The sequence below is a fragment of the Acinonyx jubatus genome, chromosome A1 (genome assembly GCF_027475565.1).
Source record: "Acinonyx jubatus isolate Ajub_Pintada_27869175 chromosome A1, VMU_Ajub_asm_v1.0, whole genome shotgun sequence".
Lineage (NCBI taxonomy): Eukaryota > Metazoa > Chordata > Mammalia > Carnivora > Felidae > Acinonyx > Acinonyx jubatus.
In genome coordinates, this window is record NC_069380.1 from 28,438,366 (window position 1) to 28,455,328 (window position 16,963).

A 16,963-nucleotide genomic window follows, 5' to 3' on the forward strand; every position below is an offset into this window, starting at 1 on the left:
TCATGAAAAATAAATGAGGGGCTTTGGTTTACCTCAGCTGGCCAGTCTGGGGCCCACAGGAAAAGACTTAGAACAATACTTCGTATTACCAAAGAGCAGGATGGATGGAGTCAGTTTGTTGTACAACTCCAGAACACCCCACATGTGTTTCTCTGTTATAGCTACTATTGCATTTGCAATTTTGTTGTGTGGTTCCAGAATCGTTTCTATATGGGGTACCTGAAGGTCCTTCCCATACCCTGCCAACCAGTTAGTGCTATATTTAGATGGAAACAGGCAGCCTGTAATTTCTGTATTAGTGTAGATTGAGTTTGTAAGTTCAAACCAGATTTCATGAGTATCCCAGAAACTGTCCATAAAAACTGGAAGCTGAATAAAGTTACTTTTTCTCAAAGGGATGAAGTGTTTTTTTAAGCGTCTGTATTTTTTGTGAGATTATTAAGGGATATTTTAGATCCATTGTTTAGGGTAGATAGCAACCTGTCAACCAAGGATCATTTTGTAAAGCAATTGTCCACTTCTAATTAGATTTCAAGATGTGTAACTGTTTCTGTTGTCTTCAAAGAGCTAATTTGGGGATGTATTTAGAGTCTCTTTTTATAAGCTTTAATAAAGCACATACCTGTCTATGAGGGCACTGATTCTATTTGTAGGTATAGGTATTTTCACTCTGATTACTTTTAACTTCAGAGCACCAAGGTAATGCAAGACTATTGAATCTAACACTGAGGTTTGCCTCTACTCACTCAAGTGATCATCCAAGATTCCTCAGGCTGTGAGGAACTTGCAGATGACACCCGTCATTTCACAGAGGAAGAAATTAACACTCAGAGCAGTCAGCTGACTGTTCCCTCCCCGGGTTTGTAGAGCTGATTAATAAAAGAACTAGAACTAGAACCCGGGTCTCCTGCATTTTGTTACACTAAGTCTTCTAGGCCAGAGGGAAATTAGGTGTGTCGTTCCTCTGTTTTCTCCTTCTCTATTTGAAAATCTAACTCTCCTTCAGTGAACTGCCAAAAGCGAGTGAAGAATACTGTTTGTTCCCTAAACAAGAAGAGAGAGATTCTAGTCTGCAAGATGTTTTCAGGATCTGCCCCTTTGACACAGAAATGTGTTTTTCTTACATTTAAAAGAGAGAGCACGAGAGCCACAGGGTGGATCAGTCGGTTAAGCATCTGACTCTCGGTTTTGGCTGAGGTCATGATCTCACGGTTTGTGAGTTCAAGCCCCACGTGGGACCTGCCTGGGATTTCTCTCTCTCTCTTTTCCTCTGCCCCTCCCCAGCTTACTCTCTCTCTCTCTCTCTCTCAAAAAATAAACATAAAAGTTTTTTTTAATAAAATAGAGAACACAATAACCGTAAATCCCGTAACTCAGTGCCCCTCCCACCTCATTTCCAGTTAAAACAGGGAAGTGGATGACCAATCAGGATAATTGTCCAGACACTTAAAATGTTATTTGAGGTGATAGATAAATAAGCACATATATCCCTTTGAGAGATTTATGTCATATGAATTAGAAGAATTTCACTGTAAATTTCCTTTTAATTTATTTTGTGTATATGTTAAACATTAGCATTTCAAAGGGACAAAGCATATTCCACCAGAATGTTTGGTTCTGTTATTTTATGTAAACAGTATCTGAGCCTTACATGGTCTTAGTATGCATATGGAAATATTATGTATTTTACTGAAAATAAAATAATTTCTAAATATAAATCTATACCCTTTTAATGATTATCAAACTCATTCTGAGCATGCATTTTAACTTATAGCCATACATGCATTATTTTTAAACAACTTCTTAACTGTGAATCATTTTTTGCTTTTCCTTACCACAGAATAAGAAATTTATAATAAATTAAATGACAAATTAATGGTTCTTTTTTTAAAGATTTGAAGAAAATACAGTATGATTAAAATGCGAAGGCTTTCTTCTCAAAAATTTGTCTGTGGTTTTATAGTTTAGCATTGCCATATTTTGACAAATCACTTTATTTAAAAGTCACTTTAAATAAAAAGGAATCTAAACACAGAATAATTCCATTAAAGTCAGGACAGTAACTCCCTTGGTGGAGGTAATGACCTGGATACACAGGTGTGTTCAGGGCTAAGTGACACATTTATATGAACATTTCTGTATGTATATTATACTTCAAAGTAGAAAAAAGTTTAAAGAGCTAAAATACTCTCTGAGACTTGCCTTGTACAACTTACAAATATGTGATTGGTAGTTTCTTTACTGTTTATTATTTCATGCCAAATTTAAAAGAATAGACCAGAAGTGCCTGGGTGGCTCAGTTGGCTAAATGTCTGACTCTTGATTCAGCTCAGGTTATGATCCCATGGTTCATGAGTCCGAGTCCGTCATCAGGCTCCGCTCTGATCGTGCGGAACCTGCTTGGGATTCTCTCTCTCTCTTCATCTCTCTCTGCCCCTCCCCTGCTTGCACGCTATCTTTCTTTCTCAAATAAATAAACTTAAAAAAAAAAAGAATAGACTAAAAATATGGTTGGATTGCTTCATTTTTTTCTTTAAATCCTTCCTGTACTCTGCTAGGAACTAAGATGTTAAATTGCTAAGTATTTTACCCATTGAAGGAAAAATATGTAAATCTTAATTATGTTTGTCATCAAGATAAAAACCAAATAGGACCTTAGCTTCTGAGTTTCAGAAATGTGAAGTCTTTTTTTTTTAACTTTTTATTTTAATTCTAGTTAGTTAACATGCAGTGTTATATTAGTTTCAGGTGTACAATATAGTGATTCAACAATTCCATACATCACTCAGTGCTCATCATGACAAGTGCACTCCTTAATCCCCATCACCTATTTAGCCCATACCCCCATCCACCTCCCCTCTGGTAACCATCAGTTCTCTATAATTAAGAATCTGTTTCTTGATTTCTCCCCCTCTCTCTGCTCTGCTTTTTCCCTTTGCTGATTTGTTTTGTTTCTTAAATTCCACATATGAGTGAAATCATATGGTGTCTGTCTTTCTCTGACTGACTGAATTTCGATCAGCATTATGCTCTCTAGCTCCATCCATGTCATTGCAAAGGGCAAAAATGAAATCTTCTTCTTAAAGTATATTCTAAGTGTTGTATCATAGACTGTCTTAAAATAAAATATAATTCACTTGTAAGTAAAACATTCTTCAAGTTTACTTGTATAATAGATGGGTTGGGTTTTTCCTATGACTCAGAAACAAGAAATGTTTACTTTTCAAATCATCCTTGACAGGTTGCCTCTGCCAGAGCAGACGTTCATGGGCTTCTGGACATTTGGTCAGTCAAGAAATGGAATGCAAAAACTGTTGTGTCCAGCAGTAACTCATCACATAGACGTAAAGGTTGACACCATCATTTCTTCATTCAAATACTGAATGTTACAACTTTTTCTGTATGTTCCCTGGGGAAAACTCCATACAATCTCCAAAATAACTTGTTCTGAGGTTATTTTAGATTTAACTTCCACTCCAACTCTCAAGCCAGCCTGGCCTCTGAGGAACTCAGTGTAGGTCATTGTCAGTGACTAGTAGAATTCCTAAGAGCCAGCGTGAATTAGAGTCAGGTATGTTGTGTGTCCTCCTAAAAGTTACTCCATGATCCTTGTTTTCATGTAAAAAGGCAAAGGAAAGGAGTATCAGTTGTTAGTTACAACAGAAACTCCTTTAGGTATTCAAGCAGAAAGGGATTTACTGTGGGGAATTGGATGCTTGTAATATCATTGGAAAGGACAGAAGAAACAGAAGTCAAGGGGCCACCACTGGACTTTGAGTCTCAAGTTCAGTGTGTCTGCTTCTACTACCGTCCCTGCTGCTGGCAGCGACACGGCGAAGCAGGATCAGCAAACTTTTTCTGTAAAGAGCCAGATGGTTAATGTTTTAGGCCATACAGATTCTGTTGCAGCTACTCGACTTTACTGTGATAGCACAAAAGCAACCATAGGTAATAGGCTGACAGATGAATGTGGCTGTGTTGTAGTCAAGTTTTATTTACAAAAGCAAGCAATGGCTCACACTTGACCTGTGGGCCATTTAAGTGCATTTAATTGGCAGAACCGAAATCACATCCAGAACCCTTACTGCAAGGGAGTTTGAGGAATGTTGTTTTTAGATTTCCAGCTCCAGAGATGCACACCAGATAGAAAGGGGCAGGATGCAGGGTGGCAGGGATGCCACAACAGTCACCATCTAACCCAGACATTTTTGATTAATTAAGGACTGGGGGCACCTGGGTGGCTCAGTCAGTTAAGCATCCGATTCTGGATTTCAGCCGAGGTCATGATCTCACAGTTCGTGCTGACAGCGTGGAGCCTGCTAGGGATTTTCTCTCTCCGTCTCTCTGTACCCACCCCCTACTTGTGCACGTGCTCTCTTTCTTTCTTTCTCAATAAGTAAATAAACTTTAAAAAAAGGACTGTATGGCATGGGAATATTGAAAGTGTAGTTACATCTATATAATTCTTCTATATAGTTGTTTTCTCTAAGTACCAGCCCTAATATCAATAATATTATTAAATTAGATCCTCTGCTTATGTTTATATTGAATAATTTTCACTATGTGTATAATATTCTACCTTTTGTAAACAACAGTAGTTATCAGCAAGCTTTTATTTCAAAGACTGAAGTTTAGCCATTATATTCTATATAATGGTATAATAATCATTCTTTACAATGGAACTATATAAGGTCCTGATTCATGCATTTACAGATTATTTTCCTAGTTTGGACAGCCCTGGGTCCCAATACTTGGAGTTCAAACCTTGACCATTGTTTAGGAAGGAATAAAGTAATCAGAAATCCTATGGGGTTTTTCATCTGGTGTACCTTGTGAGTAAAAAGAAAAGAAAGTGAGAAATTAAGATAGGACAATTGAAAGCATTTATAAATGCAAGTATATGGTATTATTATTGTTATAGGTACCATGATAGTCCACAAAATAAGAAGAGGTATATCAAGATGTTGGGTATTTGAATTTAAATTTCATATTTTAGAAAAACTTCAGTTTTTCTACATTTTAGTAACTATCCAAATTCCTTAACTCAGACAACTACTTTATTATAGGGTCCAGCACTTATAAACATACAAGAGTATCCAATAGAAAGATATGAAGAAAGATCCCAAACCTTTACTGAAGAATGTGCCTCCTGCAAATTACCATTGGATGAAATTAACTTAATCTGTGACATTGCTACGTCATGTGGTATGTCAATTTATTCTTTTGATTTTTCCTTCCTGTACTGACTTTTTTCTAAAAGAGGGATTGAAAGAATCTCTAGACATCAAAAAGTCTATGATAGACTCAGTAACTGTGTCATATTGGATTGGATAGTAATTATATGCAATTTAGACCTGATTTCCTATAACAACCTAAGAAAATACTATTGTGGAATCCACATAAGCACCGCTAAGTTTGTATGCATATGTCTGTTTCTCATTACAACTGTAGCACAAAGTTAAACACACCCAGGCATGTGCTAAAAATAGAAGGGAACAAGAAAAAGAGAAACATTGGATTTGGGGGCTGGGATTCCAGTTTGATGATGGCGTGAACCACCAAAGCACGGCTGGAGTGCTTTGCAGTCATTACATTTATTTTAAAGAATGGCAAATGAAGGACGTGAATTTTTGGCATCTACATTTCTGGACTGCTGCCATTTCCTACTGACTCATACAGTGTGCCCTGGGTACTTTTTGGCAGAAGTTTTCAATCGAGGGCAGTTCCTAAGGTCCTATTAAACAGAGGTGATGACAGAAGAAAGGGAGAGAGTTTCTAACTTGCCTAGGATGGGGATTGTTGAGGGGAAAATTCAGAAGCAAGTTTTTGTTATCTAAGTTCTATGAATATTATTTATTCCCAAAATCAGCTTTGTGGAATAAAAATATATGCTTTAAAAATATACAAGGTTTTGGGGCACCTGGGTGGCTCAGTCAGTTAAGGGTCTGACTCGGTTTCAGCTCAGGTCACGATCTCAGGATTCACCAGTTCGAGTCCCACATCGGGCTCTGCGCTGACAGCTGGCTTGGGATCCTCTCTCTCTGCTCCTCCACCCCACCCCCATCAAAATAAATAAAATAAGGGCAAAAAATTATATATATATATACACAAACATACACACATATATGCACATATATGTATGTGTATATACACACATATATACGTGTATATACACATATATGTGTGTGTGTATATACGTGTGTGTATGTATATATATGTATATATATGTACATATACACAGGGGTTTTTGGTAACAGACAGGTGCTCTTATGAAGGTATTTTACATTCACCAGTAGAGAATAAATATGGATTTTATGTATAAAGCTTGAACTTTGTACAAGTTCAAGCTTTTATGTATAAAGCTTGTCCCATCTTTCAGAATTGGAAATAAGTATGCTGTGATCCTCTGCCCCATGCCAGTGAGAGGCATCGCTAACCAGGAGCGCTTTTCTGGTTAAACCTTGTCCTGGCCTCATGGTTCTCAGAACAACATTCCAGGCAGCTGCCGTCAGTCAGAATTGGCCCATAAAAATAATGCTGCCCTTTCTGTAATTGAACTCTCTGTTTCAGTATTGTCCACTTATGCAAACTAGAGTTTTAATTGTTTTTTGTTTCTTTGTTTTTATACCTCTTCTGTATTTTTGGGAGAAAAGAGCATTTTGGGAGGTTAGAATCAAAGTTAATTGATATATATACATAACGTATGTATATCCTAGTCAGTCCATCACGGTTTGTCCACTGAGTTCCAGCTGTGTGCTCAGTCTCATGATTCAGATTTCACTGGACCTCTTGACCAGTCAGAAAATCTACTGCAGATCACACAGTTAACACCTTTTTGTCATTACAGAAAATGAGGAAAATACCCTCTATGTAGTTGCATGCAATCCCATCACCTTATACTTTCTGAATACGACGGGGAAAAGTGGCTACATGGTGGACCTCTCTGACCTCTTCCCAAGAATGGCCAGTAGAATTTGGCACCCATTTGTGACAGTGGCACCGCTGGGAAATCCCCTCAAGGGTCAAGTGGTTCTCCACGAGCAGCAGGTAAGGCATCCCGGGCTACTCACATGGTACAATTACGCCAAGAGTAAGCTGTGTGAAGAAAAAGGCAAAGGTGATTCGCAACCTACAAGTGAAAATACGTGCTTTCATAAACATCAAGGAGGGATCAGAGCTGTGTTTTGTCAGTACCACAAAGGCAGGCTAATATCTTCTCTGCGGAGACTTCAACATGACCTATAATTCTGGAAGCATGTAAATTAGGGTTTCTCAACCTCAGCACTAATGACATTTGAGGCCGGATAATTCTTTGTTGTGAAACTTGCATTCTCTTTGGGGAGACAGACCATAAAGTAAGCCAACAAATAAATATGCTGGTTTCAGGCGGTGATAAGTGCTGTATAGAAACGAGACAATGTCCTGGGGAGTGATAGGGGTGGGGGAGGAGGAAGTGGAAGGTGGAAGTAACAGTATGAAGGGGTGCTCCCCTTAGGAGATGCGTTTTATTTGAAACCTGAATGACATTCTTAATGTAGACACAGCCACAAACATATAGTGAATGGACTTGTCTTGGTCTTGTTTGGGCTACTATAACACAAGTAGCATAGACTAGGGAGCTTATAAACAACAGAAATTTATTTCTCACAGTTCTGGAGGCTGGGACATCCAAGATCAAGAATAAGCAAATCTGGATCTGGTGTCTGGTGAGAACCCACTTGCTAGATAGCTGTCTGTTCATTGTAACCTCACGGGCAGAAAGAGCGAGGGATCGCATTGGTGTCTCATTTATGAGACCACTGATCCCATTCAGGAGGACTCCACCCTAATGACCTAATCACCTCCCATAGACCCCTACCTCCTAGTAATCCTAAATGCCAGGGTTTAGGATTTCAACATATGAATTTTGGGAGGACATAAACCTTCTGTTCACTGCACGATGACACTGAACTCCTTTGGTATGTAATGAAGCTCAAGTTTTAACCATCACTACTAGTGTAAGATAGCACTAATGAAAAGTACAGGTGTTTAGAGTCAAGCTTAAAATAATTCCAGGGGCGCCTGGGTAGCTCAGTCAGTTAAGTGTCTGACTTTGGCTCAGGCCATCATCTCACGCTTCGTGGGTTCAAGCCCTGGGTGGAGATCTGTGCTGACAGCCCAGAGCCTGGAGCCTGTTCGGATTCTGTGTCTCCCTCCCTCTCTGCCCCTCCCTGCTCGTGCTCTGTCTCTCTCTGTCTCTCAAAAATAAATAATAAAAAACACTAATTAAAAAAAAATAATAATTCCAAATAGAAGGTGTAGATCAAAAAGCAGGCTGTGTCTCAATTAGTGAGAATTCTGAAGGTCTAAGTTAATCTGTACCATACCAATAGAAAGGAGTGTAATGTTTTTGCATGCTTATTATCCACCTAGTATCTACCAAATACCATACTATTCATTCAAGCATATTATTCATTCAACAACTTATATCATGTGCCTATTACTGGGGATGCTGCAGCAAAGAAAACAACAATAATTTTTGTCCTGAAAAGCTTACATTGTGGTACAGGAAGACAGACAATGAGCAAAAGAAGTAAATTATATCTCAAGCTAGAAGAGGAGAAGCAAGGCTGGCAGGAAGATTGCCATTCAAAGTAGGGTAGATGGGCAGGGATCGCCTAACTGAGGAAGGGATATTTAAGCAAAGGCTTGAGGGACGTGAGGGGGAGAACAGATATCTAAAATAAGGGTGTTCCAGGCAGAGGCCCAGAGGCTGGAGCATGCTTTTGTTCCATCGTTAAAGAAGTGTGATGGGGAAGATTGAGCAAGGGGGAGAGCATAAGGAGGTGAGATCACAGGTTACTCAGCTAGTTGGAGCAGGGACGTGGTGCAGGGAGTGAGGAAGCAGACTGTGCAGAGCCTCATAGACCATTGTAATGTCCTGGGCCCTGACTGTGGGTGGAAGAGGAAGGTGTTAGAGCATCTCATGCAGAGGAGTAGCGTGACCTAACTTATATATTTAAAAGATTTCTCTGGCTCCTCTGCAGCAAATAGTCTGTAGGTGGTAAGGCAGAATGAAGGAGACTAGTAAAGAAATTTTTGCAGTGATCCAGCAAGAGGTAATTGCAGTTTAGAGTATGGAGGTTGTAAGTAACGATGGGTTCTGGATATATTTTGAAGGTAGAACCAACAGGATTTCCTAACAGATCAGATGCATGGGGTGAGAGAGGATGGAGCTAATTAAGGGCAACTTCAAAGTCTAGGGCATGAGCAACTGAAAGAACAGAGTCGCCATCAACTGAGATGAGGAATTGATTTGGGAGGGAATAGACCTTTGATTAAATGTGAGATACCTGTTAGACATCCCAGTAGATGAGCCTGGAGTTCAGGGGAGAGATCAGAACATTTGGGAGTCTTGGCATGTACATGTTACTGAAAACCACGAGGCTGAAAGAGGTCACCAAGAGAGTGAGTGTGGGCAGAGAAGTCCAAGCCCTGGGGCAATGAAATAAAGAAATCAGGGAGATACGGGGGAATCAACCAAGGGGATTGACGATGAGTGGCCAGTAAAGTAGGTGGACAGGGCAGGGAGTGTGGTATCCCAGAAGGCTAAGTGATGAGCCTCGCAAACAGAAGCAGCAGTTATTAAATGTTGGCAGTGTGCCAAATGAAAGATTACATACATCATCCCATGCTATTCTTCCAGTAGCCCACTGAGATACCCGTCAGCCAGATTTACATTTGAGAGAATGGAGGCTCAGAGAGTTTCAATAACCTGCCCGGTAGCTACATAATGAACTGAGATTCAAACCAGATTGGATTGGCCCCACCAGAATTAAATTCCATCCACCATCTCACTCACTATAGCTACTTGGGGAAAAGAATAGTGTGAAAAACTAAAAAGTATTCATAATAGGAAAATATTAAAGAAATGCAGTGTTGCTACTTACGAATACTTAAAGTCACTAGGAGAACAAAGTGTTACCAAGAAACAATACTTTTAGACTGTGTCTAATCAAGAGGAAATGTTGCATAAATAACATGTCAGTGTTTCACTGAGTAAATAAGTCAACTTTAACTTTAGGCCTTGCGTAAATAATAATCATGAATTCTGAGTTAAATTTTTTCAGGTTTTCACTTTTTTTTTTTCATTTTCACTTTCTCCTGCAAAGCAGAGTTTATAAATATCCACATATTGCTTATAAAAGTTTGTATCCATCACATGGAATAAGGGTTTTGCTTTATAGGTTCTTTTTTTTTTTTTAGTTTATTTATTTATTTTGAGAGAGAGAGACCATAAGCATGAGCAGGGGAGGGGCAGAAAGAGAATTCCAAGCAGTTCCTGCACTGTCAGTGCGGAGCCCAATGTGGGGTTTGCACTCACAAACTGAGATCATGACCTGAGCCAAAACCAAAAGAGGGATGCTTAACCGACTGAGCCACCCAAGCACCCCTTGTGTTACAGGTTTCTAATAAAATATCAGTGGCATTGAATTGAATTCTACAATGAGAAGAATCTGTCATAAAAAACACATGCTATCTTGGTGATTTTTAATTCAGCAAGTCAATTGAGTAAGAATTTAAATTTGGAGTATTTATTCAAACAATCCTGCCAAATTTTCAGCTGTCAAATTAACTTTCAATTTACATATACCAATTCTTGGAAAGTACTAGATTTTTAGATTCTTAGCAAGTATTTTATTTTCTCAGAAGATCCAATTATTTGGCAACATTGCTGATTAATACTCTGTTCAGTGTAATACTCCGTTCAGCATTTTACAACTGTCGTGGCCAGACTGTCAACTTCCATGGCCAGCACTTTGTCTCCTGACATTCTGACTTGTCCCTTTGACCACAGCCTGAACGGTTTTCTAGAAAGCTACCTCAGCACCCTGAGAAGGCATGCCTAGCTTGTAGGAATACTCCCACTGTACCCTCTGAACTGACTCTTCTTTTCCCAAAGAGGGTATCTTAGCCATCATATTAAAACCCTGTTAGGAGGTAAGACCTCTTTAGTTTCAAATGAACAGCATGCGTCTGTAAAATTGGACAAATGATAAATAATTCTAATCAAATAACAAATGTGTGCACTGCCATCAGTTCCTCCTTCCCCATCCTGCCCTCACTGAGAGCAGAGCTAAAATATTGCAGAGAATCACTGCCATTAATTCCACTATCCCTTGTCTAAAGCTTGCTATGGATGCATTTCCCTGGTTAAAGAAGTTGTTCAAAGCTTCCTCACTAAAATAAAATCTTAAGTGAGGAAAGGGAAACTTGGCCATGCCTAAAAATAAAGACCCTCCACCCTTCCCCCTCTCCTGCCATGAGATTACTTATTACATCTGTATGAAGTTTAGAATTTCAGACTTTAGGACATTGAGGTCATCCAGAGGTTACTTTTCTCCCAGTCAGATACAAACATAATAAAATTGCTCACTTCTTCTCCCTGCCCCCCTTAAAGGAACACCAAAGCCACAGTTACATGTACTCATGTGTGACGCAAAATTCTATTTTTAAACTCAGAATATATCATTAGTCATTTACAGAAGGAAACCATTAACATCCAAAAGGATGGACCAACAGAACTCCTTCATGTTGCCAATTGTTTCTAAAACTAATTCTAAGTCCAACGATGGCTGCAAATACATATATGCTTTCTGTCGTTCAGAAAGGCACAAGTTTTCAATTTGCTTATGCCAAGTTATGAGTATATAAGTATTAGACCCTAAAAAGGAAGAAAAAGGCAAAACCATACTTATTTTTCTGCTTAATCGTATCTGTTTAATCATCTGCTTATTCTTCTGCTTAATTATATTTTGGAATCAAACATTATTTTTAGAACTTTCTTTTGCTTAGAAAAGTTAATATTATCCCAAACTGCTAAAGCGCTAAAAATTCATGTTAATGTTGTTCATATTTATCATACAAGAAAGAGTTTCTCCTTTAAAAAAATACTTCCAAGGGGCGCCTGGGTGGTTCAGTCGGTTAAGTATCCGACTTCAACTCAGGTCATGATCTCACGGTCCGTGGGTTCAAGCCCCGCGTCGGGCTCTGTGCTGACATCTCAGAGCCTGGAGTCTGCTTCGGATTCTGTGTCTCCCTCTCTCTCTGACCCTTCCTCATTCATGGTCTGTCTCTCTCTGTCTCAAATATAAATATTAAAAAATAAATAAAATAAAATAAAATAAAATAAAATAAAATAAAATAAAATAAAATAAAATAAAATAAAAATAAAAAAATACTTCCTCAAAAAAAAGATTTAATCTAGAATGGAATAAGACTGTCACTTTTTAATCTGTTAATTAATACATTTTCTTAAGTAACTTTAAGGTACTTTAAGGTACTGCCATCCTTTTCAAACTTTCAAAGGCCAGAAATAATACCTCTCGTATGAAATGATTTTAAAAAGAATATCTGTAACACACGTCCTGAATGGAAAATTGCCTGTCATACCAATGATGCATTCTAAGAGTGATGTTTGTGGAGAAGTTTAAACTCTGTCAACATGTTTAATAGAATTTTTTAACAGCCAGGATTCAGTGAAGGAAACTGCACGGTACAAATACTACTTTAATTTTTGAGCACTTCAGTACAATTAGCTAGTAAAATACACTTGAAACCGCACTATGAGGTCCCAGGTTAGTGGATGAATCATCAATCTTTCTGCCTTTCTTTTTATTTCTTTTTTTAAACTTTAATATAATTTATTGTCAAGTTGGCTAACATACAGTGTATACAGTGTGCTCTTGGTTTTGGGGGTAGATTCTCATAATTCATCACTTATATACAACACCCAGTGCTCATCCCAAGTGCCCTCCTCAATGCCCATCATCAATCTTTTTGCCTTTCTTTTTATTTCTAACTGGACCACATAAGAGAGGGCAAGGGTCATGGTTAATTCATTATTGTGTTCTCCTTTGTGCTTTAAATATAAGCTGCTCAGTAAATACTAAGAAACAAGCCAACAAACATTTTTTATTTTGTCTCCTATATTTCACAAACTATACAGTAATTCTTTGGGTGCTTTATGACTTCATTTTCCCCAAAGAAAGTTTTTGAAATGAAAAGTTCCTAAGGGTTAGGATAGCTGGAGAAGCCCCAAATTTAAAACAAAACAAAACAAAAACTTTCTAGAAAAAGACCATTGCATAACAATGAGGCTTGACAAACAGCTTGTACGTGCCTTTTTGCGAACGTTTTTGGGGCTCTCGGAGTTTTTTTATTTTTGTTTTATTTTAGAAAAAGAGTGTGTGTGAGTGGGAGAGAGAGCAGAGGGGGAGAGAGAGAAAGAAAGAGAGGGAGGGAGGGAGAAAGAATGAATCCCAAGCAGGCTCCACGGTCAGTGGTTCAGCATGAGTCCAACATGGGGCTCAATCCCAAGACCCTGGGATCATGACCAAGAGTCAGACGCTCAACCAACTGAGCAACCCAGGTACCCTGCAAACCTTTTTGTCTAATCTTCAAACATGTTTAAATTTTAACTTAAAAAAAAAGCCAAGCTAATAGCATCTTTTTAAAATATTTAATCTTTTCTGGCTTTCTCAATTTTAAGTTCTTATTCATGTATTTCTGTTCATTGATTGTAATGCTTGAGATTTACTTAAATTTTTTTTCTTGAAAAAACACTGCTAATTACTGGGAGATTATTACTTCATTTGCAAAACTGTGATTAATACCACTGGAGAGAAATCTCTTGTTTGTACATTATTACAGCACCAACTGTGAGTTTTGAAATGAAGGCACACTCATTATGAATTAAGTTCTTGAGATCCTGATATTTTCTTGCTAACCCATCTATTTATCATGTACATATTTTCTGAAGTAAATCTGGATTTGTGAAAAGCATGAGTGAGATTTAGTTATGCACAATGTAAGACAATTTTCAACAAAACACTCTTGACATGTAAGTTTTATGAAAGTAAATGGACTTTAAAAATTATCAATCCTCTTAATTTCAAGTATATAATAAAACAGAACCATGGTTAAAATAGCCTGTGTATAGAAGGGGATGGTTTTAAGATAAAATCTTCAAAGAGACTCCCTTCTGCATTACATAATTGAAATATTTTCATAAAACCATCTACTACTTTAAATTCTGTATTAAGGAAAACCATTTAGTATCTTTATGGTGTCTCTTAAGTATTTCAATATTGTCATCTTCCTTTCGGTTTACCACCGAAACCCAGGTTGTCAAGAAGCTGCTGCTTAAAAAAAAAAAAAAAAAAAAAAAACATCTTGAGCTGTTTACTGTTCTCTTTATTTCCAGAGTAATGTCATCCTCTTATTAGACACCACTAGCCGAGCCCTTCGACGTCTCATCCTCCCTTCTGAAGAGGTTACACCTAAGAAATCTTCCTGGTGGAACAAGGAGGAAGCTGTAAGGAATACCCAACTTGTCCAGCAAGTTGCCAAGGACTTCTGTAGTTTTCTACCTTAAAGATGCATGCATGGCCATTCTTCTCAGGGCCTTTTATTTACAGCACAAGAGAATTCTCTTATTGTGTGCTTGTAGATTTTAACGCAATATGAAAAGACACTGATACACATATAAGTCAGACACTGATACACATATAACTAACACCAATAGCTTTTTTTTGTATACATCGTACTCACATGAAGACTTGTCAGGACTGAGCTATAATAGTGATAGAGCTTCGTGGGCTTCTTGAGGGTGATATTCATGACAAATTCCTAATCATGCAGTCACTGAACTGTTTTTGAGTTAATATGTTTATGTTTTGGATTTATATGATAAACTGACAAGTATGACACCCAAGTGCACCTACTAGATGAATAAACATTTGAACTTATTAACTAAATTAAACTAGTAAATAAGTTTCAGGCCAACCCAAGAGAATTTATTCTGCCATTCAGAGAAAGGTAATGGATATAAAATACAACTTACCTTCTGCCCTGCAATACATAAGTCTTAAAAGACCATGGAAAGAAAAAAAAAGAGAGATGTTTTAAATGCTGTAAATACATCCAAATCTACAAAAAGCAGTATTTCCTTTATGTCTATATTATGGTATAAATTCCACAGTTACTCGCCAGATAGCATATTTATCTCTAACCAGTATTTGGCATTACTTTTTAAACTTTTATCCTAAAAGATGTTTTAGCACATAGTTCACAATAAATTTTGAATTGTATTTAAATCCACATCACCGTAAGAGCCTTGGAGTAAATAAAGAGGCGGCTTCTCACAGGATTACATGTTTTACATGTTGGAGAACTTTATTTAAGGGAAAGCAACTGAAGACACATGACTGCATCTCACACATTTAATGTAAATATTTTGTTTGGTTTTGTCTTTAGGAAACTTATAAAATGTGTAAAGAATTTTCGCACAAAAACTGGCTAGTATTCTACAAAGAAAATGGGTGAGTGCTTTGCTATAGAAGATTTAAACTGGGATCCTTAGTTTGCCCATTCTGTTTCCTCATTTAATTTTACTTGCTTATTATAAAACCAATATAACCACATTATAAATATGCTATTGTAAAAGCAACTCATCCCACATTGCAAGAACATTTAAATCCAGACCTAAGAAAAGACAGTGCTCTTAATTTCAAAGTACCACCACTGCCAGCTTTGCGGTTATCAGCATCCATTATTTCTTCTTATGCATACCCCTACAGAGTTTAGAGTTTTATAGATCTGCTTTCTCAATTAACATTTCTCTTTATTATTATTTAGTCTTGAAAACATTCTCTTTAGGGTTGCATGAAGTATCATGAAATGACTGTGCCATTGTTACTCAATCGTTACCCTCATCATTTCCTTTCAGATAGTTTTCTTCTCCTCTTTCAGGAACAGCCTGACTGTGCTGGATGTTCTCGAAGGGCGAACACACACCATCTCACTTCCCATCGACCTCAAGACAGTCTTCCTTGTAGCGGAGGACAAGTGGCTTCTGGTGGAGAGTAGAACACACCAGTGGGTGGATTTATGTAGCGTCTCATAGAGCATTTACCCAGCATCCTTACTGTTCTTCCAGTCTGTCTTTTCACACACAGTTTCTGAATTTGGCATCTCTATAGGTGAAAGAAGAAGGGGAGGGAAAAAATGAAAACCGATTAAATATCACTTCACGGAGTAATCATGAAAGTGTTTCAGAGAATGACATTGAAATGAACAGTAGAAACATAATGACTTTTATGTCTGATCCATATTTCTTTGGATTTTCCCTATTAGTACATTGAGAATCCACTGTATTCTTACCAAACCAGAGATGCTTCAAAATAGATTTTTGATTTATCCTCTCTTCAGAGGGTCATAGTCTCTGCCCTAGAGCTGTTGCCTTTTTGGAACTTCACAGAATTCACCCCTTAGAAGTTTCTTCTTCATTCTATCTTGGTTGCTCTTACTTAGTTATGTTCGTGTTTGCGTTGCCTGCCACCATTGGACTATATACACTCCTTGAAGAAAGGGCCATTATATGCACTTGACATAAATAGGGTGCACAGTAAATTTTAAGTCCCCCTCCCTCACACATTACCTCTGCTGGCTAAATACAGACTCTCTCTTCCCCTCGGGTCACAAGCAGAAGTAGCCTGCTGCAAAAGATTTCTGCCTATTTATACATCCCTATTTTAGAAATCTTAAAAATAAGTAGATCAAGGGGATTACAGTGGTTACAATGGTTAGGGCTTCTGTCCCTCAGCTGGTCAGAAATCAGAGACCAGGTTCCCACTTGACTGACTGACTGATGAAACAGTCATATCAATAGCGGGTCCCATGATACAGGGGTGGGGGTAGTTTCTCATTAGAATTGCTTTATTTATTTGTTTATTTATTTATTTTATTATTATTATTATTATTATTATTATTTTTGCAACCCTTCGTCTTACAGGAAGTGTTAGATTTTGGCTCATATTTATTAGTGCATTGTTATTATGCGCTGCTCCTTATACACAGTATTGAGAAGTTATTTGTTAATTCATGAGGTAACTCAGAAACTACAAATTTTACTCTGCATATA

The 16,963-nt window shown here is 37.8% G+C and overlaps 1 protein-coding gene across 1 annotated transcript in view; it reads left to right on the forward strand.

Moving 5' to 3' along the window:
• VWA8 (von Willebrand factor A domain containing 8) overlaps positions 1-16,963 on the forward strand; it is a 359,065-nt gene that overhangs the window by 230,799 nt on the left and 111,303 nt on the right. Inside the window, exons 27-32 of the mRNA XM_027064910.2 lie at positions 3,242-3,350; positions 5,067-5,205; positions 6,848-7,047; positions 14,246-14,356; positions 15,298-15,362; positions 15,793-15,918. Of these exons, the coding sequence (XP_026920711.2) occupies positions 3,242-3,350; positions 5,067-5,205; positions 6,848-7,047; positions 14,246-14,356; positions 15,298-15,362; positions 15,793-15,918 (750 nt within the window). The remainder of the gene's footprint in view (positions 1-3,241; positions 3,351-5,066; positions 5,206-6,847; positions 7,048-14,245; positions 14,357-15,297; positions 15,363-15,792; positions 15,919-16,963) is intronic.